Raw genomic sequence first — 23,302 nt, forward strand, 5'->3', positions numbered from 1 at the left:
TTGCTTGCGTGTGAAAAGAAAACTGAAACAATGGGCTTTGTGTATAGACCATGCAGCAGGACTTCTAATCCAGGGCAGTTCTAATATTTAGGGGGGGTTAATACAATCTGTACCATTATGTAAAGGTTTGGTCCTGCTTAATTACACACCGTCTAGTCATAAACCCCATTGTTTAACCTGCTTTGCTGCTGCCTTCATGTCCTACAGTTCCTTTACATACATCAGACTACAGGGAGGATAGAAACCAAATGACTTGAATAGAATATATTTTTAAAAAATTGAAAGGATGTTTTATGCCTTGTTGCTCCATATGCCGACGGTATAGCCGATGTGACAATGTACAATGTGTAGCTACTTTGAAGTATTTGAATTTCAGAAACCAAGTTGATCCATCTGACACAGATAACCCATATCGGTCGGGTTTGTTTGAACACTGTTTAGATATGTGTCCTTTTATTTTCATTTACTGTTTCTAATTCTGTAAGATTTGATTTTGTTTAGAAAATCCAGTTTGCTTTGTACATATGAACAGATTGTCCTGAAGTAAAATAAAACCTATACTCCCCAAGATTGACAGTCGATACTTGATATTTATTTTTTCCTCTGTGCTGTTTTTATCTAGTAATAACGCTATCCCTTTTTGTATATATGAAAGACCACTTGTACCTGGGTAGGTATCTGTATGTGGATGTTGGACCTATGTCTGAATTAAAGGGGTTGTCCGGGATTTTTTTAATTTTTTATTTTTTTTATCTGATCAGTGGGGGTCCGACACCCGGAACCCCCGCCGATCAGCTGTTTGAGAAGGCACAGGCACTACTGTGAGCGCCGCAGCTTTCTCGCAGCCTACCAAGCACAGCGCTGTACATTGTATACCGGCTTTGTTTGGTATTGCAGCTCATTCTCATTCACTTCTAAGGATAGGTCATCAATAAGAAAATCAAATCTCGGAAAAGCTCTTTAAATATTGATGACGTAACCCTAGGATAAGTCATCAATATCAGATAGACTCCCAGCCCCCCCCCAGTGATCAGCTGTTTGCGGCCTGTTCATAGTATACCAAGCAAGGTGCAGTACATTGTATAGTAGTGTTGCTTGGTGTTCGCTTGAATGGTACCTAGGTGAAAATTGACTATGTTGACTCATGGATGTGATGGCCAAGGAAGAGAAAGCAGCACTTGCCTGAGCGCCACAGCCAATTCCAATAGCTGAACGTGGGGTTGTCGGGAGACAAACTACACTGATCAGATATTGTTGACCTATCTATCCTGAGGATGGGCAATAGATATTTAAAAGGGTTTTCTGAGATTTTTATACTGATGACTTATCTTCTGGAAAGGTCATCAGTATCTGATAGGTGGGGGTCTTGCACAGTTTTGAGAAGATACCATCGTTCCTGTGAGCGCCGCTGCCTTCTCATAGCTTACCAAGCACATTGCCGTACACTGTATAGCAGCTGTGCTTGGTATTGAAGCTCGGCCCCATTCACTTGATTGGTGCTGAGCTGCGCCTAGGCCATGCGACTGATGAACGTGTTGTCTCTGGCCTAGGAAAACCTGAGAGAAGGCCGCGGTGCCTGCTCAAACAGCTGATCGATGGGTTCCCGGGTGTCGGACCCTTTCTGATTGGATACTGATGACCTGTCCTGAGGATGTCATTAGTACAAAAATCTCGGAAAACCCGTTCAAGTCCCAAGCAACCCTTTTAAGCAGTGGGGGTAATTATACCTTTCTTAATGATTTTTAGTCCTGGTTCCTACATGTGGGATCGTTATACCTTCTGGAAAGATGTAGTGTTTATAGATCTTCCAGCTTTGGTTCTGTCCACTCCACTGTACTTAGGCTACTTTCACACTAGCGGCAGCATTCTCCGGCAGGCTGTTCTGGCGGGTGAACAGCCTGCCGGATCCGTGCTGCCGCTAGTGCACTGTGCCGCCGGAAGTCAGTGAAACCAGCCTTAGTCAATCTCTATGTATTCCTATGGTGAAAGGAATTGCCACCTTCTAGGATCGTCACATGGGTGAGATGCTAAACGGTTTGAACTGGTAGCAATCCAGATAAAATATATAAGCCTCACAGTTCTGTTTGCTGGCATAATGAAATCAGTCTATTATTACTATATATATATATATATATATATATATATATATATATATATATATACACTGCTCAAAAAAATAAAGGGAACACTTAAACAACACAATGTAACTCCAAGTCAATCACACTTCTGTGAAATCAAACTGTCCACTTAGGAAGCAACACTGAGTCACAATCAATTTCACATGCTGTTGTGCAAATGGGATAGACAACAGGTAAAAATTATAGGCAATTAGCAAGACACCCCCAATAAAGGAGTGGTTCTGCAGGTGGTAACCACAGACCACTTCTCAGTTCCTATGCTTCCTGGCTGATGTTTTGGTCACTTTTGAATGCTGGCGGTGCTTTCACTCTAGTGCTAGCATGAGACGGAGTCTACAACCCACACAAGTGGCTCAGGTAGTGCAGCTTATCCAGAATGGCACATCAATGCGAGCTGTGGCAAGAAGGTTTGCTGTGTCTGTCAGCGTAGTGTCCAGAGCATGGAGGCGCTACCAGGAGACAGGCCAGTACATCAGGAGACGTGGAGGAGGCCGTAGGAGGGCAACAACCCAGCAGCAGGACCGCTACCTCCGCCTTTGTGCAAGGAGGAACAGGAGGAGCACTGCCAGAGCCCTGCAAAATGACCTCCAGCAGGCCACAAATGTGTATGTGTCTGCTCAAACGGTCAGAAACAGACTCCATGAGGGTGATATGAGGGCCCGACGTCCATAGGTGGGGGTTGTGCTTACAGCCCAACACCGTGCAGGACGTTTGGCATTTGCCAGAGAACACCAAGATTGGCAAATTCGCCACTGGCGCCCTGTGCTCTTCACAGATGAAAGCAGGTTCACACTGAGCACATGTGACAGACGTGACAGAGTCTGGAGACGCCGTGGAGAACGTTCTGCTGCCTGCAACATCCTCCAGCATGACCGGTTTGGCATTGGGTCAGTAATGGTGTGGGGTGGCATTTCTTTGGAGGGCCGCACAGCCCTCCATGTGCTCGCCAGAGGTAGCCTGACTGCCATTAGGTACCGAGATGAGATCCTCAGACCCCTTGTGACACCATATGCTGGTGCGGTTGGCCCTGGGTTCCTCCTAATGCAAGACAATGCTAGACCTCATGTGGCTGGAGTGTGTCAGCAGTTCCTGCAAGACGTAGGCATTGATGCTATGGACTGGCCCGCCCGTTCCCCAGACCTGAATCCAATTGAGCGCATCTGGGACATCACGTCTCGCTCTATCCATCAACGTCACGTTGCACCACAGACTGTCCAGGAGTTGGCAGATGCTTTAGTCCAGGTCTGGGAGGAGATCCCTCAGGAGACCGTCCGCCACCTCATCAGGAGCATGCACAGGCGTTGTAGGGAGGTCCTACAGGCACATGGAAGCCACACACACTACTGAGCCACATTTTGACTTGTTTTAAGGACATTACATCAAAGTTGGATCAGCCTGTAGTGTGTTTTTCCACTTTAATTTTGAGTGGGACTCCAAATCCAGACCTCCATGGGTTGAAAAATTTGATCTACATTTTTTAATTTTTGTGTGATTTTGTTGTCAGCACATTCAACTATGTAAAGAACAAAGTATTTCAGAAAAATATTTAATTAATTCAGATCTAGGATGTGTTATTTTTGTGTTCCCTTTATTTTTTGAGCAGTGTGTGTATGTATATGTATGTATGTATGTGTGTGTGTGTGTGTGTGTGTATATATATATATATATATATATATATATATATATATATATATAATTTTTTAGAACATGATGGCTACCACATTGTATATGTAGCCATCTGCTGCAGATTTAGGATACCAATAATACACTAAAACAAGATATTACACCCCCGTATCATCCTACTCTTATTATCAGGACCACCCTTCATAATGTGTTCATATTTCACAAGGGCATCATACACACATGTAGTAATAATACGTTCATATCGTAGAAACATTTCTATGACTTTACAGAATGTCACCACCGGCCCACCCTCATCAGGTCTTAAAGTATGTTAAGATGTGGCAAGTTTTATGCAGAAATTTGTGACTGCTCCATACATCTGAATAGGGTTTGTAAATATCAGTGCTCCTGCTATAGAAACCATCCCATTCAGATGTATGGAACAGACTTTCAGTTTCAGAAATTTCTGCAGCCGATCTGCCACATGTGAACACAACACAAACCTACAAAAATTCAGTGCAAAGTTTCATTCCACCCATTTACAGATCCCACTTACCAGGACAAACACATGAATTACAATCAGGATCTTTCTTTTTGTCATTAAAATAATGATGGCCTAGGATAGGGAGCGCTTCCATTCAAGTGCCAGTGGGAGGGTGACAGTACTGTTTTATGGGATATATGGGTTTATTTAAATGAATAACCATGCCACATATATGAGGACATTTACAGGTTGAGATAGTGGGAAGGGATCGGGAACAAACGTATCATTGCCCTCTTATTAGCTTAGCACCAATCTGCCGAAGCCCACAATGTGCACCAGCACTGCTAGAGAGGGGAGTCCGGTGCTGCTCACTGTCCCCCGTCCTCCATTTCCGCCATATGGTGATTCACAGGTTTCTTTTCTATGTGCAACAGGAAAGAAACCTGTCAATCATCATGTGGAGCGCGGCGCCGGGGAGCAGCATCAGACTCATCTCTCCTACAGCCCTGGCACTTGCTGCATGCCTCGGCAGGTCAGAACTCTTAAAGCACTGACTCCTATCGCAGCAGGGACAGACCACTGAAATCAGCTCATCTGTCGGTACTCCATGCTGCCCTCATTGAGCATATTTCTGCTGACCGGTTCCCTTTAAATTCTGCAACTACCAGGACTGTTTAATTAGTTTGCATGGTATGTGTGTAGGTAGACGTGGCCTCTGAGATCTAATCTTGGGACCAAATTTTTAAAGGGCATCTGTTAGCAGGATTAACCCTATTAAACCATGCATAATGCCTGTTAGAGCTCACCCTGCTAATGAAAAGCCATACCTGTGTTATGCACATTGACTGCTTTGTTCTGGACAATAAATCCTTTTAATCAATATACAAATGAGTATTTAAAGTGTAACTGCTGTTTCATTTTTTGGTATAATGGTATAGTACACCCTGCTGTATAAATGCTTTTATGCTTTATAATTTAATCTTTTTCAGTTTCACCTCATAACACCCAGAAATGTCACTTTCACATTGAGCAGCCCTCTTCTCACAGCGTGTCATGTGCATGGCATCTCCTCTCTGATATAAACAAGAGATGGGAGAGCACTGGGAGGAGGAGCACAGCCCTGTGTGCCTGGGGAGAGCACTGGGAGGAGGAGCACAGCCCTGAGTGCTGGGGAGAGCACTGGGAGGGGGAGGAGGAGCACAGCCCTGAGTGCTGGGGAGAGCACTGGGAGGAGGAGCACAGCCCTGAGTGCTGGGGAGAGCACTGGGAGGAGGAGCACAGCCCTGAGTGCTGGGGAGAGCACTGGAAGGAGGAGCACAGCCCTGAGTGCTGGGGAGAGCACTGGAAGGAGGAGCACAGCCCTGAGTGCTGGGGAGAACACTGGGAGGAGGAGCACAGCCCTGAGTGCTGGGGAGAGCACTGGGAGGAGGAGCACAGCCCTGAGTGCTGGGGAGAGCACTGGGAGGAGGAGCACAGCCCTGAGTGCTGGGGAGAGCACTGGGAGGAGGAGCACAGCCCTGAGTGCTGGGGAGAGCACTGGGAGGAGGAGCACAGCCCTGAGTGCTGGGGAGGGCACTGGGAGGAGGAGCACAGCCCTGAGTGCTGGGGAGAGCACTGGGAGGAGGAGCACAGCCCTGAGTGCTGGGGAGAGCACTGGGAGGAGGAGCACAGCCCTGTGTGCCTGGGGAGAGCACTGGGAGGAGGAGCACAGCCCTGAGTGCTGGGGAGAGCACTGGGAGGGGGAGGAGGAGCACAGCCCTGAGTGCTGGGGAGAGCACTGGGAGGAGGAGCACAGCCCTGAGTGCTGGGGAGAGCACTGGGAGGAGGAGCACAGCCCTGAGTGCTGGGGAGAGCACTGGGAGGAGGAGCACAGCCCTGAGTGCTGGGGAGAGCACTGGGAGGAGGAGCACAGCCCTGAGTGCTGGGGAGAGCACTGGGAGGAGGAGCACAGCCCTGAGTGCTGGGGAGAGCACTGGGAGGAGGAGCACAGCCCTGAGTGCTGGGGAGAGCACTGGGAGGAGGAGCACAGCCCTGAGTGCTGGGGAGGGCACTGGGAGGAGGAGCACAGCCCTGAGTGCTGGGGAGGGCACTGGGAGGAGGAGCACAGCCCTGAGTGCTGGGGAGGGCACTGGGAGGAGGAGCACAGCCCTGAGTGCTGGGGAGGGCACTGGGAGGAGGAGCACAGCCCTGAGTGCTGGGGAGGGCACTGGGAGGAGGAGCACAGCCCTGAGTGCTGGGGAGGGCACTGGGAGGAGGAGCACAGCCCTGAGTGCTGGGGAGGGCACTGGGAGGAGGAGCACAGCCCTGAGTGCTGGGGAGGGCACTGGGAGGAGGAGCACAGCCCTGAGTGCTGGGGAGAGCACTGGGAGGAGGAGCACAGCCCTGAGTGCTTGGGCTCTGGCAGAAAGCGGAGGGCTGCTTTAGATGCCGATTTTTCCTGAATGGTAGCAGCTAAAAACATGCAACTGGTCTTGTTTTGAAAGCTAACAGTCGAACCAACAGAAGAGAAATCACTGTTAGAAATTGAGTTGGGAATAATCGGGGGTAAAGCCTGCTTTTACTTTGACTTTCAGCTGCATTCACTGCATCCCCGTTTCTATCAGTGATATGTTCTCCTGTACTGAACATATTGCTGTCATTCTAGTATTGTCTGAAAGCTTGGAATGTCAGATTTCAAACAATACAAAGCTGGTACCAAACCAGAGATATAAGCAGATAAAGCAGCCCACCCCCTCCCTGTCAGTGTGAAGGAGAATGAGGGAGCAGCTGCAGAGCTGACAGGAAGTGAAAAAAAAAATAGGAAAAATATAGAGAAATGTGCTTACTGATTTCATGTAATGCAGAGCTTGTCTGTCTCTGGTTAGCTGTATGTGAGAGGACATACACTGCTCTGGGGTAGTGGGGGAAGTTATTTGCATTCTGATTGGTCTTGTCTGTCTCTGGTTAGCTGTATGTGTGCGGATACACACTGCTCTGGGGTAGTGGGGGAAGCTATTTGCATTCTGATTGGTCTTGTCTGTCTCTGGTTAGCTGTATGTGAGAGGACATACACTGCTTTGGGGAAGTTATCTGCATTCTGATTGGTCCTGCTAGTTCATGTGAGGCGAGCAAGGGGTTATGGGAAGTGAGGAAAATACAGGATGGCCTCAAGGACATGGTAAACGTCATCACAGGAAATGCTGCAGAGGCCATCTTGGGTAGATGCTGAAATAGAGACACCGAGAAATAGGGCTGCTTAAGGGCTGAATACAGACAGCAGAAAGGTAAAATTAGCTGAAAAATAAAGCTTCATGAATACCTTCACTTCAGCATCACATATGTTAGGAATTTAATTTTTGGTAGTGAAATGGCAGTTACACTTTAAGTTCCCCGAGGGCAGGCCTCAGCCACTGTGCACCCTCGCTTCTTCTGCTAGACCCTCTCTCTCCATAATTAACAGGGCTAGTTTTCTTTATAGAAAGGAGGGGGTGGCAGGAGAAGCAAGGGTGCATTGTGTCTGCCCCCCCCAGCAAGGGTGCTGTGTCTGCAGCTCTCTCCCTGTAACTGTCACAGCTTCTAACAGAACATATGGCTGGTGGCAGTTGAAGATTTAAACTGAGCAAGTTTGACCAGCTCAGTGAAACTGATAAAAAAAAAAGAAAAAAAAAAAAAAAAAGGGAAAGAACAAACAGCAGGTGGCGCTGTACAGATGCATTTTATTGAATAGCTGACTGGCTATACTACATTTTTAAAGACATGCAATTACAAAAGCATTCAGGTCCAGGTGCTGGTTTGAAAACTGTAGAATATGTTTCATGACACAACCCCTTTAACTGCTCATTTATTCATTTTCTCCAGAATGAAGCAACCGATCTGTATATCAAACATATGGCCAGGCCTATCAGGCCTTATGCCTGGTTTAATAGGATTAATCCTGCTGACAGTTGCCCTTAAAGGGAGTCTTTCACCGAATATGACCATTACAGACCACTCAGATCATGTTCTCCATTACTTTCCCCAGATTACCATGGTACCTTTCATATTGCCGTCCATCGCCGATTTGCTCCAAATAAACACTTTTATACCATATGATAATTAGGTTCTGAAGGTGCCCAGGGGCGGCGTTCATGCGGCCGGTGCCCAGGCCCCTGGGCGCTTTGCTTACCAAACCCCTTCTCTTTCACCCCTCTGGCCCACCCTTGTTTAATCTGATTACCTCCTCCTCTCTGTCTGAAATCCTGCGTCCTCTCCACTCCACACATTCCCGGCGCGTGCGCACTGCATTGCCCATTATGGGCAGAGGAACAGGGACTTTCAATGCGCAAGCGCCAGCCTGCGCAACCCGATCCAGCCGGCGGAGGCAATCAGATTAAACAAGGGTGGGCCAGAGGGGTGAAAGAGAAGGGGTTTGGTAAGCAAAGCGCCGAGGGGCCTGGGCACCGGCCGCATGAACACCACCCCTGGGCACCTTCAGAACCTAATTACCATATGGTATAAAAGTGTTTTTTGGAGCAAATCGGCGATGGACGGCAATATGAAAGGTACCATGGTAATCTGGGGAAAGTAATGGAGAACATGATCTGAGTGGTCTGTAATGGTCATATTCGGTGAAAGACTCCCTTTAAAATATATTTCAAAGAGGCAGCACTTTCCGATCTATGTGAGGCTGTATGGATTGTCTTTCACAATGTGATTGTGATCCTATTCCTTTGAATTCTTATTTAATGTGCATTGGTGTAAATGATTAGTGATGCTTCATTTTCACAAATGTATGATTTTATGAAATATTTGCCGAGTGTGCTAAATCTGAGGGAGGTTCCCTGAGTCATACAGTTTTCATCCCGTCACTTAGCTGTAGGTAGTGCTGATTCCACATACATAGCTCTCCTTGTGAATTACATCCTGAATACATCATTTAAATGCTTGAATGCTATTGATTTGTTATAGAAATGCAAATGTACCTGACTTTAGATGATAGCACTGAACAATGGATACTATGGTGACGAGCATTGCATTCGGATTTGCTGTGCTACGCCTCCAAAGAATAGTGGTGTTGACCACTTTCTGGTTATTGTTGACGAATGGATTTGAGCTATATCGGAGTATATGACACTTGCTAGTAAGGCCTTTGTTGACATTTTGCTCCATTTTCTATATTTCATAAGGTATTCCCCTTAAATGGCTTTTCTGAGATGCACACCCCTCCCCCCACCCCAAAAAAGAAAAACTAAAATTCACTCGATCCTTACCTGCGAAAACCCTTGCCATTCCAGCCGTGCCACTCCGGTGCTCACTTCTGGCACTGCACTGGTGACGTGGAGTAGTGGGCATTTCACCTGTATTACTGACCTTAGTTGTGACATTGATACCAGCAAAGCAGCGATGATGCGTTCGACTTCGCCTACGATTGGCTGCAGAGGTTATGTGAAACCGTCACACGTGAGTGTACTGAGCAAAAGCTGCGGAACAGAGGGTATTTCAGCATGTATGTTCGCATCACCTCAGAGGGTCTGAGAAAACACCTTTAATAGGTTGTCTCACTTCAGCAAATGGCATTTAGAATGTAGGCAAAGTTAATACAAGCAATTTACTAATATATTGTGATTTGTTCATATTGCCTGGGTTGATTCATTTTTCCATCACATTATATACTGCTTGTTTCCAGGGTTACGTCCACCCTGCAGTCCAGCAGTGGTGGTCGTGCTTGTACACTATAGGAAAAGACGCCTCTGGTAGCCAGGACCGCAGGAACACACATAGGCATGCCTACGCAGCAGCTCCCAGCCACCACGTATCTGTGCTGCAGGGTGGTCGTAACCATGGAAACGGGCAGTGTATCATGTGATGGAAAAATGAATCCAGGAGGCAATATGGACAATCACAATACATTAGTAAGTGCCTTGTATTAACTTTCTCTACATGATACATTACATTTGCTGAACGAAGACAATCCCTTCAAGGAACAGCCCAATGAGGGTCTTTCCTACCATAGCCTACCCCATGTTGCTTTGTAATTGCAGTGAGCAGAGGCAGTTTTATTTGAGAAATGATAGTGGAAATGCTGGTGGCATTTATTCAATTTGCATCGTAGCAGGGAGGAGAATGGTAGCGGACTACACTGGTTTTCAGTAGAGACCAGTGTAGTCACCTTCTAACTGTAGCTCCTGTCTGAGCCTATTCTGGTGTTACCTAGAAAACCCTACATATTCATTAGGAAGCTAAAGGACTCTGTACACTTCTCTGAAAATATACCTAAAATCAGCTTTTTAATCCAGTTGTATGAAGGCAGCCTGTCATGTTACTAATGCAGCCCATGTTACAGAGCAGGAGGAGTTGCTCATTCTCGGCATAGTAGCCTGGCAGCCTGTCCTATTTAAAAGGGATTGTCCAGCTTTTGGGGATTTTTTTTTTTTTTTTTTTTTTGTCAACCCCCCAGAAAGTCATACTCTCCAGTTCCCGGCCGCTCCGACTCCCTGGCTTCCTCCAGCAGTTTTCCGATCCCAGTTCTGTCTACTTCCAGAAGGATGAGGTCTCTTGTGCTGCAGAAGCTAATGACTGGCCTTAGCAGGGACACGTCCTCAAGCGGTTTGTCATGTGCTGCTTGGAGATCCACCACTACTGAGGCCAGTCATTGGCTGCAGCGGTGCCCATCATCCCGGAAGTTTACAAGAAGGGAGCAGTGCCTCCTAAGTATTGGAAAGGCAGAGGTGTGAATGAATAAATCATAAATTATTCTGAATATTTTCCTATAAGACTATATCAATCTGCTCAGCTCCTCCTGCTCTATAACATGCCCACTGCCGATTGAATCGTATTTTTAAGGTGACAGGTTCCTTTTATTTAAGTGACATGACTGCATTTAGCTGCCGTACAGTAGTACATGATTACGTGATAATATGACTCCTAGGTGAGTATTTGTTCATGCGGTGTTGATGTGGGGTTTGGTAGTGAGGAGAATTGTCTCTTTTCTGAATTCTTTAATTGTGCTGGCTTCAGAAGGCTTCTGGCATGTGGCATTATTTTTCTTTCCAATTTAGTGCTTCCGATTTTAGCATGAAAGCAGATCGGCTGTGAAACTTCTCTGGACAGGGTTGCTTTGCTGATTAGATTAACCCTGCTGTGTCGCCTGGATTCCGCTGCTTTCCATGCAGAACTCCATTTTTGTTCCTCCTTTATTAAGAGAGTCTTCTTTTTGCCAATTAGGTCAAAGCCCTAAAATTTTAAGACCTAAACCTCACGGTTTAGAGCGAACTGATTCACAAACCATAGGTGAATTTCCCCGAAGAACCAAGGGTATGTATTTAGTTTTCCACCATGTCCTGTTTTCAGTTGTATAGCCATGCAGAAATCTGTAGACTATGGTAAGACCCGAGTGCCCTTAACTTGTGGCCAAATAAAGACCTGTTAGTGCCTAGAAATGTACATATTTCGTGTTGCCTGTATAGCCTTATAGTCTTAATGGATAAAAATGTAGACTGTTAACGTGTTAAAGGGGTTGTCTGCGCTACAGATATTGATGATCTATCCTCGGGGCAGGTCATCAATATCAGATCTTCAGGGGTTGACTCCCAGCACCCTGTGGTCCCTTACAGCTTCCTTTCCCATTTACTTGAATGGGACGAACAGCTGTAATTACTCTGCGCCATCGGCGGGGGGTGCTGGGAGTCGGATCCCGCCGATCTGATATTGATGAACTATCCTCAGGACTAGTTATCAATATCTGTAGCTCAGACAGCCCCTTTAAAAGGGATAGAGAAAAAGCTAAACTACTCTGATTTAAAATATTTGGGAAATATCAGCAATTGCTCAACATTTATGATCTAAATTGTTTGTGCTTATAAATTTGTTGTATTCTTGTATGAAATTTTTATATCGAGAAACATTCTCAGGTCATGATGTTTTTATGAATTGAATGATGCCCAGTACACATGCGATAAGCAAAGGGCAGGTTGCAGAGATGGTCTATGGTAGGGGTGCACACCTGTGGCCCACAATTCCATTCTGTGCTGCCCCCACTTAAGCATCTCCTCTCTGTTCAGTAGTCCAGTAAGGAGCTTGCGCAAGTATGTGGCTCTCTCCATTGTAGTCTATGGTGTTGCGAAACACTTACCGTAACTGTTTCCAAAAATCCCCGTAAAGGTCATCTGCAGATTTGCGCCAATAAAACTGGCTGACCTGTTGTATGTGCACTTGGCAGATGAAGGCATCTGTGTTGGTCCTATGTTCATATGTGCCCGCACTGCTGAGAAAAATTATGTTTTAATATATGCTAATTATTATTTTTTAGGAGCAATGGAGGTGTTGCTGTTACGCCTAAAGACTCTGCTGCACCCCCTGCACTTTGATGGACAGGGCCAGCCATAATGATGTTCTGACTGCCTGGTCCTGTCAAAGTGCAGAGGGTGCAGCAGTTGCAGAGAGAGCTGAGCCTCTAGGAGCAACGCCTCCATTGCTCCTAGAGGCGCATTTACATATATTAAAGCTTAATTTTTCTCAGCGATGCAGGCATAAATAAAAATGGGACCAACACAGATGCCTTTAGATGCCAAGCACACATACAACAGGTCAGCCAGTTTCATAGGTACAAATCTGCTGACAGATGCCCTTTAAAAAGTGTCTGCTGCTCTAAAGCTGGGCATAGGCTTTAGATGGCTGTTCCCCCTGTTTCCGCCCTGACCATCCATACGCATGGACACTTGGCTTTGCCGAGTGTACTTGAGTTCTCAATGGGCTGTAAGAAATAAGCTACTTCTAGAAACCTCTGGCGGTGGCTTATCTTCTCTGAGAACCAAAAAGATCAGGTCTGTTGAACTCCAACAGCCCGACTCTTCTTTCCTCTGACATCTGCTGTTTGGGGGAAGTTGGGACACCCTTAGGCCTCTTGAACACGAACGTATGCCCTCCAAGATATACAGTCCCTGGCGGGCCATATGTCCAGGAGCGGCATTGATCGTGCGCACGGGAGTACACAGCATCATAGATTACAATGATGCTGTGCAAGTCGGACTGCCTGCGGGACTCATTAGATCTTATGAGAGCAGGACAATAGTCCCGCGGGAGGCCCGATCAATGCCGCTCCTGAACATATGGCCCGCTCGCAGACCGTATATTTCGGAGGGCAAACATTCGTGTGTAAGAGGCCTTATACAGATTAGATGGATGGCCCAGTCTCACGAAATATGCGGATTCGGCGTGGACTGTGTATGAGCACCTCAAAGCTAGCCATTGACCTGAGCTAAAGGTCAAAACCTTGATCAGTCAGGTTAATTTCATTCAGCCGGTAGTTGCCTATAATCTGAAGCGTACGAAATGATTGGCTGATTTCCAGCTGATCGGACATTGTAAATGAGGTGCATTTTTTCAGATTTTCTCCCCTACAGCAAGCATCTGGTGCTTCTAGAGTCTGTGTGTGGTTTGCAATGCTATCTGCTTAGATCAGTTAGATGGTCTAGATCTGTCCATGGTCCGCTTTAAATGAATCTCATAATGAAACAGTATTTTGTATCCTAAAAATGTATTTGGGTCTTCGTTTTTCTGGCACATGGCTGCAAATCGCCTGTATAGACGGTGCAGCCACCTCTAGAGGGCGCTTACTGTATGCTGTTAGAATGGTGAACGCCTGAGCGCCTCCTATTCGCATGGTGGTAAAAAGTGGATGTTCACTTCAGGCTTGAAATAAGTCACATCAGTTGTCTTTTTGCTTGCCATTAGACAGGACCTCTTTGCAGACCTACTATACCTCTGATGCCTCTTTGTAGAAAAATCTATTTGCATGCTATATTATGCAGGTATTCCCTAGAAGTATTTGAAACACTGCACAGGATGCCCTTTAGTACATATCAGCAGGGATTCCTGGTCCATCCATACATTAGACAGTTATTCCTGTTTGAAAGGAAGGTTTTTCCTTTTGTGTTCTTTTCCAAATCAAGGGCACTAACTAATGTCTGCTGGCGTTGGCCCTTTTCGCCATGTTGATACGTTCCCGAACATAATTCGAAGGGTTGCCCACCTTATCTATTTTTTTCCAAAAGTGCTGAAAACATACTCCCAGGCTATTATTAGATGATCAGATATTTTTTCATTAAAGGAGTTGTCCCATCTCGCCATCCAGCCCTAGTCTGCTGGTTTACGAAAACAGTAGGCCGGCGCTTGCTTTGCTCTGCTGTGTACATAGTTTCCATTCACTACAATGAGAGTGCCAGCAGTTTTCATAAGCCCTGACCTCTTGGGGCCGTCATTTATTCCCCCATAGTGACATGGGTCAACCCCCTTAATGAGCGGCAAGCAACGGTTGAGCGAGTCATTTGCATAAAAAACATTTAATAACATGAAGCAATAATCACTGCTGCTCATTCACCCCTATGCCATTTACACTACTGACGCCTGGCAGATTTCTCATTAGACGAGGGGATGTGCCAGCCACGAACAATAATATTTCAGTCAGGTAGATCTGTCCAATCCACAGAAAGTGAACGATTTATCACCCGTCTTTAATCGTTGCCCGCTATTCCATCTGACAATAATTGCTCAAATCTGAACGGTTATACGAAAATGTAAGCGTTAATTGCTCAGTCTAATAGAAACTTAAATGACTTGCTGCACTTACTTAGTACAGTCTCTTCACTGTCTGCACAGCGCTCCTGTCCAGAACATGGCTGCAGATGGAGGAACCTGTGACCAGACGTCCACCTCAGCAGCCTGTGCCCACATGGGTATGGCACTGTGCATGCGCTATTTTCTAACCCCGTATTAAGTGTTATTCCATTGAAGCTGCTGGTGGACAGGTCTGGTCACGTGCGCCTCCATCAGCGGCCAGGTTCTGGATGGGAGCGCCGTACAGTCAGTGAAGAGACTGTACTGAAACAAGGGGGACATCCAATAAGAGGTCATTTCACATTCATAAGTCGTTTATAGTGCTCTGCGGGAAACACCTTTAGGGGCTGGAAGCATTGCTGGGTCAGTGCTACAAAAGAAAAAAGGCATGCCTATAAGAGTTGGCCAGGGATGGTGGAGAAAAAAAACATGGAGATCCACATGTAGCTAATGGGTTACTTATGGACCGTTCTGTTATTATTTATGACCAGAAATTGTCCCGCCTATTCGCCTAGTTGTTAACGTCAAAACCATTGTCCTGTTCTGTTTTTTCCTTTGTTCAGTAAAGCCAGCGCCGCTAGAAATCAAGCCTCTCCCTGAGTGGGTAGAGTTACCTGTGCGCTCTCCAGTAACCAGAAGCTTTACACGAGAGTGAGTATTTGTTTCCTATATATCATGCTAGATATACATATAATATTTTGTTTTTCTGCCTTTTATTGGTTGGCTAGTAAAAAAATAGCTAGTCTACATAAATGGAGATCAGGAGGGGTGACCTGCAAGGTAAAGTGCTTGTGCAGGCATTTCCACTTCTGTGTTCAATTGCCATAGCGCACCTAATAAAAGAAGAGGCTGCTGAAATTGTGTCGCATACATTACAGCTAGATCATCTGCTCCGTACAGATTAAGGGTACATTCACACGTCCGTAGTGCATTGCAGATCCGCAATACACCCGTCCAGCACCCCCATAGAAATGCCTATTCTTGTTCGCAATTGCGGACAAGAATAGGACATGCTCTGTTTTTTTGCAGAGCTGCAGACCAGAAGATAGGGGGTGCGCTCCGGAAATGCGGATGCGGAGAGCACATAGTGTGCTCTCCGCATCTCTTTTGGCACCATAGAGAATGAATGGGTCCGCACCCGTTCCGGATAATTGCGGAACGGATGCGGACCCATTCTACGGACATGTGAATGGAACCTAAAGAGGAACTGTCCACTCTCCCATTTATTTTACTCACTTATGTAGCTCCATTATGCAGCACTTTACAGACATTATCATTACTCTCTGTCCCCAATGGGGCTCACAATCTAAGTTCTCTATTAGTCTTTGGAGTGTGGGAGGAAACCAGAGCGCCCGGAGGAAACCCACGCAAACCTGGGGAGAACCTACAAACTCCATGCAGATGTTGTCCTCAGATGGACCGGAACCTAGTTCCCCAGCACTGCAAGCCATCAGTACTAACCACTGGTCCTCCGTGCTTCCCTGACCTTTCTATCTTAGGAATGATTAGATTCCCTGTAAAATAACAATTCTGGAGCATCTTTTCTTTGATCTGTACATTGTAACATCCCTCTTTTACCCCTCCTAGAAATGTATGAATAAAATGATAATTGGGGGTTGTATCCGGACACATTCTGACATTGACCAATCAGTGCTGCCAGTCCGAGTGTGTACAGACACATTTCTTTGAAAAGATAAATATGAACAGTCAGTTGTCAACTTATTCATTTGTAATTTCTAGGAAGAATAAAAGAGGATCAGCCCAGCCACATATATACGAAGACAGGTTAGGAGTGGTGACAGGTCATCTTTAAACCCTTGTGGCTGTTCACTTAATATGAAGTATATTTGGTGTAGTCATGGCTCATAGATTGTGTCCTTCAGTTCTTCCAGGTTCCCTATGCCTCCCAGACCAGACTCTGTTCATAGCACAGCTTCAAGCAGTGACTCACAGGACAGTGAAGAAAACTACGTACCGATGAACCCCAATCTATCCACAGACGTACCAGTATGTAAATCCGTTATACATGACGTGTGTCTAACTGGCAGTAGGTTGATGTTTGAATGCATCTTGATGTTTTATGTATTTTACTGCTGGAGTAGTGCTGCCATGGAGAACAGGTAGCTGTAGTCATGGGAAAATAATTAGGATCTGGTAGCAAAGTTAATTAGGATGGTAAGATTGAGGGAGCTGTAGAGGATACAGGGAAATATTAGCACAGTATGGTGGTACCTTTAGCCAGAGACTCAAGCACACCACTAATGTAAAGCCAACCATACGCATTAGATGAAAGTCTGCTCAACTTGCCTATTTTGGGAGGACCAGCTAACTATCTCAAATGTATGGAGTTGTCTTGATGCTCCCCTGACGGCACATGTCAGGGTACAGAAGGGTCTGTCGTGTAAAATCTAAGGAGAATAAGCTGCTGTCAGACACCTCTCCTCTTTGAGGACACATGAGCAGAGGCAAGGCAGGGTGTCAAATTAGTGTTCAGCCTACAGATGTCTGAGGCTAATTTCAGACGTGCGTGTCCCGTTATGGACACTGCTCATTTCATAGGACCACACAGCATTATAATGATTTATAATGCTGTGTGTCTCTGCCCGACCTTGGATCTAAATAACTATACTGACGCCATTATGCGAGTTCAATTCAGTAGATGCAAGGTCAGTCAGAGACGAACAACTTTTAAGATCATTATAATGCTGTGTGGTCCATAGGAAATCACGCTCCCAGACAGTGTGCTTTGTGTAGTGGACACACTTGTCTGAAATTAGCCTAAGATCTAAAACCAGCTTTAGACCTCACCTGCTTATTTTTATGTATGTGAAAGACAACATCTAAAGCAGTAGATGTGTGCTTTTTGTGCATATATGTATATTTCCCCTAGTAACTTATATCATGTACTATATTTAACATTCTAGTGCCTATTTGAGAACAACAGTCTTGATGAAGGCAACAGCCCCATGGTGAAACCAAAGGGTGACAAACAAGTGGAATATCTAGACTTGGATCTGGACTCTGGCAAGTCAACCCCTCCAAGAAAAGTATGTGAAATGACTAATCAGATCAGAAATGGTCCATTCTGACATAGTCTAACTCTGTGTTCCCCAACCTGTGGCTCTCCAGCTGTTGTAAAGCTACCACTCTCATCATGGCCAGGCATGATGGGAATTGTAGCTTGCAACAGCTGGGGAGCCACAGGTTGGAGATCATTGGTCGTACTGTATGTTCACATCTATGTCCTATTGATTAGATGTAAATAATAGCTCTGTATGCAGTACTATTTTATATTTGTATGGTAGCGGGGGTCAGTCTGGGACCGTGGTTATCAACTGCAGTCTGCCTACCTTTTATAAGTATTACCGTTTTGCATGGCATGACTTAAATGATTTATCAATCAGATAAGAGATGAGCGAATTTCTTAAAATTTGTAGGGGGCTGATTTTGCCAAATTTTGGAAAAAATTTGATCCAGACACATCGCTTTTATCCAAATCAAAAGTGCTCCAGTTGCCCCGAAAATTGGTATATAACACTCTCTGGACTTCTAGGACTCCTATTTTTCATATTCTAAAAATAAAGTATAAAATGATTAGAAAAAGAATTGGTTCTAAAAGAAAAAACGCCCCAAATAAAAAATAAAATTCTAGCTGTTAAACGAATGTATAATAATGGTCCTGAAGAGTGAAATTACCCTGAGCCCAAACTAATTAATGAGAATAAGTTCGATGCTATGATGTTTGCGCATCTGATGGTTTCTTTTTTTTCTTTCTAGAAAAAGAGCACTGGGTCTGGGAGCAGCGCGGCAGAAGAGAAGGTGGATTATGTGGTTGTTGACAAGGAAAAAACCCTGGCACTGACAAATACCAGGAAAGCATGGACTGATGAAAGACAGTCTACCGAATCCGAAACCCCAACTAAGAGCGTCAAGTGAATGTTTCTAGAGCCGAGAATCGTATTTCATCCTGACACGCTAGCCAAGTTTTATATGGTGCAACATTATGTCATCTGAAGTCAATGGAACTTTTTAGAAACCTTTCAGATGACTCTGTAAGACAAAGACTGAATTGTGCACTGTGCAGTCTGTATGTAAATACACAATGATGGAGCAAGGACCATGCGTTTGACACATTTAGCCATGTTTTGTAGTATTACTATGTTTTATGCACTTTGTGTGTTTGAAACAATGGTTCTTGTGGCTAACCCTTGTTTTGCCATTAACACTGCTAATGTCTCTATTTCTTCTATTTCATATACTAATATAACTAAAAGCTATATGAAACCGGGTGACAGGCGGATTCTCCCCCCCCCCCCCATGCATTGCAGTGCATAGTAAATGCATAATACAGGCCTTCTATCACTGTCACAACTACAGTTGTCCTATCTTCCGTTTTTATGCTGGTTTTATGTTGACATGAACATTTGCTTGGCAATTATTATTTTTTTGTTATTGCCAGCGTTAAATTTTTTGTTTTGTATAGTTCCAGATTTCTGATGGTATTATTGTCCATACCTGCAGAATCATGTGCTCATTTTCCCCCCCAAAAACTCAGTTTTTATTAGAGATCATGAATGTAAAAAATAAGTTTTATCCGATGTCATTTTATTTTGCCACCTCACAGTAAATGACGAGCTATGGCTCTGTGTAGAAGCCATATATTTAGTGGTAGACAGGATGGGATCATCATGGGAGAGCAGAAAAACCTTTAACGTAATCCTGTTTTTTTTTGTTTTGTGCTTCTTCTTTTTAAAGGAGTTGTTCACATTTGCACAGCACACATCTCTTCGTACAAGTCATGGCCAATATTGATGAGCTGGCACTGACAGCCTACAATTAAAGGAACGTTACAACCAGTAACATCCATGGACAGCTCGCGCTGTGTAACCCCCCTAGAGCTGTATGGAGCAGCAGCCTGCATGCCTGACCACCAGACCCCACCTATTCCCGTGAATAGTTATCAGTGTTACAGTCAATAACACCTTTTCAAGTATCATTGGTGTTATGTACGAAAGTAGTAATTGGGAGCGAAGCTGCATTATTTGGTGGCGGGAATGTTTTTGGCCACCATTTTGAAATCTGCCATATTGAATTCAGCTCAGGTTTGATATATCAGTCTTGGCTAGCATTTAGTCAGAAACACACTGGAAGTTTCCGTTTTGACCCATCTTTTCCTGTTTGAGTTGTGAGGTGAACGTTTCCTAAAGTGCTTCTGTATGTCCACCATTCTGTCGGATGCACACGGTTAAAGGTCTAATCCAGTTTTCTTAAACGCGCTGAAGAACCGCAGGAGATACTTCACAGCACTGTAGGATTTGCCATTTCATATGAACCATATTGCACGATTCCACCACCAAATAAACCCCCCCCCCCCCTCAAATTAATACTTTTAGCCTCACCCTGTGTATGTATATATTTATTCAGTCTCTTCAGAATCTCTTGACTATTCTGATGCCATTTTCTGTTCCGATATTAATATTTGGGGGCCTATGTATACTTGTAATCTGTATCTATAATATGTAAAGCAGCTCTGATTACATTATGGTAGTCTGTCAGTTATGCGGAGCGTTTCTTCCAGTACAGTAATGTATTTTAATTTACATAGTCTATGTCCGTTCGTTTGGTGGAGATTCTGCAGGGTAGGATCTTACACTGAGAAATGGCAAAATAATTGACATGATATGGGCTGTGCTCATCACATTTGGTGTCTGCAGTCAAGTTATTTTTAAGTAGCATTTTTTATGTGGAATACAGAAGGCGGACTTTTAATCAGGTACTTAGACGGCACAGCGGTGCTAATGCAGTGATCAGGTTGCTAGAGTGAAATTGAAGCTTGTAAGATAGTTCTGATACTGTAATGTTCTCTGGAGACAGCTGCCATTAACTTTTCTAGCGCAAGTACTATACTGTGATTTGTGTTCATAAGCCAAGTGTACAATGTTTTAACACCACTGTGCCCTTTGCATTGGTGGTTTTAAATTAACACCTGCTTTGCCTTATATTTAAATTTTTCTATGCAACTTGTTTTTATATAAGCCCACTTATTTACCGGTTTTTAACGTATTATTGAATAATTCCTATCATTTGCTGTGACCAGTTGATGGCCTGGCACGCTTAAAATTAAAGCCGTGCAAGGGCTTCATGATTATCCTTTTAGAGTGTGGTGAGAAATACCATTTTCTAATAAACTTGATCTTTTAAAGGGACACTATCACAAAAAAAATTAACATTTGTGTGGCTTCCGCAGACAGATACAGACCCATTCAACTTGAATGTGTCTATGCTCCATCCGCACCGCAAAAAAAAAATAGAACATGCTCTATTAATTTGCGGTTTGGAGGCACGGAGAGAGCCCACAAAAGCATTCCGTAACCTCCGGATTGCAGACACATTCAAGTAAATGGGTCTGCATACGTGATGCGGGGTGCCCACATATGGCGGGCCGCAATACGGGCATGACCGAGCAATGGTCGTGTGCATGAGCCCTAAATGTAAGATGGCTAGTAAGCGGTCTTGTATTTAGAAGTGGTGGTGGATCCGCCTCCATTTATGGGGAAAATTAAGACTGGTGTCTAAAACGCCAATCTTCATAAATGACCCCCTTAGTTTATATTACATGTATTTCTGAAGACTACCGCCTTTTGTTTGCCAAAGCTTTTCTAACCCTTGTTGATGAGCTGTTATTTCAGGGTGAAGCCACATCTGTCTGTAAATTTTCCTTGCAATGGATGGACTTACCAGAGCACCTCTTTCACAATGACTTTCTGTTCATAGAAGGGGGCCCATAGGCCCTAATAGGGTTTATAGAGTCATTGCTTACACAGGATTCAATAGAGGCTGCAGCCTGGCAAGGGCATTAACATCATCAGCTCTTCTCATGTGAGCCCACATCATCTTTCTTCATTGTGTTTCTTATCTGAAGCAGTGCAACACAACTATCATTCTGTGCACTAGTGATAATGACAGTGCTGACTAAAGCTGGCCAAACAATCCAGTGTCGACCATCTAAGGCAGGCATCCTCAAACTGCTGCCCTCCAGCTGTTGCAAAACTACAACTCCCAGCATGCCTGAACAGCCTACAGGTATCAGCCTACAGCAGGGCATTGTGGGAGTTGTAGTTTTACAACAGCTGGAGGGCCGCAGTTTTAGGATGCCTGATCTAAGGCTACTTTCACACTGGCGTTTTGGCTTTCCGTTTCTGAGATCCGTCATGGGCTATCACAAGCGGTCCAAAACGGATCAGTTTTGCCCTAAAGCAATCTGAATGGAAAAAGATCCGCTCAGAATGCATCAGTTTGCCTCCGATCAGTCTCCATTCCGCTTTGGAGGCTGCCTGCAGCGTTTTGCTGTCCTCTTGATGAAACTGAGCCAAACGGATCTGTCCTGGCACACAATGTAAGTCAATGGAGACGGATCAGTTTTCTATGACACAATAGAAAACGGATCCATCTCCCATTGACTTTCAATGGAGTTCATGAATGATCCGTCTTGGCTATGTTACAGATAATACAAACGGATCAGTTCATGGCGGATGCATGCGGTTGTATTATTGTAACTGATCCGTATTTGCAGATCCATGACTGATCTGCCCAAAACGCCAGTGTGAAAGTAGCCTAATGTGTACACTGGCCTCCTGAAGCTAACATTGGGGATGATGGGGTTTGGGCATGTTTGATTTCAAGCCTGAGCCTCTCGTCCATGGGGCTATAAACCACCGCCAGAGGTTTCTCATAGTGGCTTGCTCCCCTTCACTACATATGCACACTTGACCATATATGATTGGGAGAGAATGCTGTTGCTAGAACCAGTGCACAGGTGACAACTGTCTTGTGTAAGGCCAGTTTTAGTATCAATTACAGCCCTGAATGGTATAAAAGTCATTGGAGTTTGTTAAAAGTGCCTTGCTACATGATGCCCTGCAAAGTGAAAGGTGCATGAGCGATCATTATTATGTTTGATGCCACATGCAGTCATCTCATTGTTTAGGTGATGGGTGGCACATTTACATGGGCCAATTATCAGGTGTAAAAAGGGCCCCTAGGCTGGCCATACGCATTAAATAGCTGTTGGCCAAATGCCATTACCCTTGCCCCCTCTATACACACTTGGCTTGATAGCTATGTTCTCAATAGGGAGAGTGGAGTAAGGGCCCAAATTACGTGAGCCAATACTGTTGGGTCAAATCTGCCCATGTACATAGGCCCTAAACCACTGCCAGACTCTCTGGCCGCAGGTTATTACCAGAGAACAAAAGGATTGGGCACGTTAAAATTTTGTTTCCTGATCCTTATCTCACCCAACATCTGCGATCAAGGGCATGTTAAGCCTCCACCATATATATTAGATGGTCAGACCGGTCTGCCAAAATAACTGTTGGTTAAACACACATCTCTTTTCTAGAGCCAGCCTTTAAAGGGTTGTTCCAGTGTTCAGTACTGATCGCCTGTCCTCAGGATTGACCGTATCTGATCGTTGAGGTTCGCA

At 45.0% G+C, this 23,302-nt stretch overlaps 1 protein-coding gene across 5 annotated transcripts in view; it reads left to right on the forward strand.

Annotated features, from left to right (window-relative positions):
* The window catches only part of GAB1 (GRB2 associated binding protein 1), a 94,841-nt gene extending 73,291 nt beyond the window's left edge, over window positions 1–21,550 (forward strand). For 3 of the 5 annotated variants that reach the window (XM_040418495.1, XM_040418498.1, XM_040418497.1), the window contains 5 exons: window positions 11,428–11,517; window positions 15,381–15,468; window positions 16,701–16,824; window positions 17,742–17,864; window positions 18,595–21,550. In XM_040418495.1, coding sequence (XP_040274429.1) covers window positions 11,428–11,517; window positions 15,381–15,468; window positions 16,701–16,824; window positions 17,742–17,864; window positions 18,595–18,753 — 584 coding nt within the window. In that variant the 3' untranslated portion in view covers window positions 18,754–21,550. The remainder of the gene's footprint in view (window positions 1–11,427; window positions 11,518–15,380; window positions 15,469–16,700; window positions 16,825–17,741; window positions 17,865–18,594) is intronic. The other 2 variants (XM_040418499.1, XM_040418500.1) reach the window with 1 other exon arrangement.
* The last annotated feature ends 1,752 nt before the right edge of the window (window positions 21,551–23,302 follow it).

This window comes from Bufo bufo, chromosome 2, assembly GCF_905171765.1.
Source record: "Bufo bufo chromosome 2, aBufBuf1.1, whole genome shotgun sequence".
Taxonomy (NCBI): domain Eukaryota; kingdom Metazoa; phylum Chordata; class Amphibia; order Anura; family Bufonidae; genus Bufo; species Bufo bufo.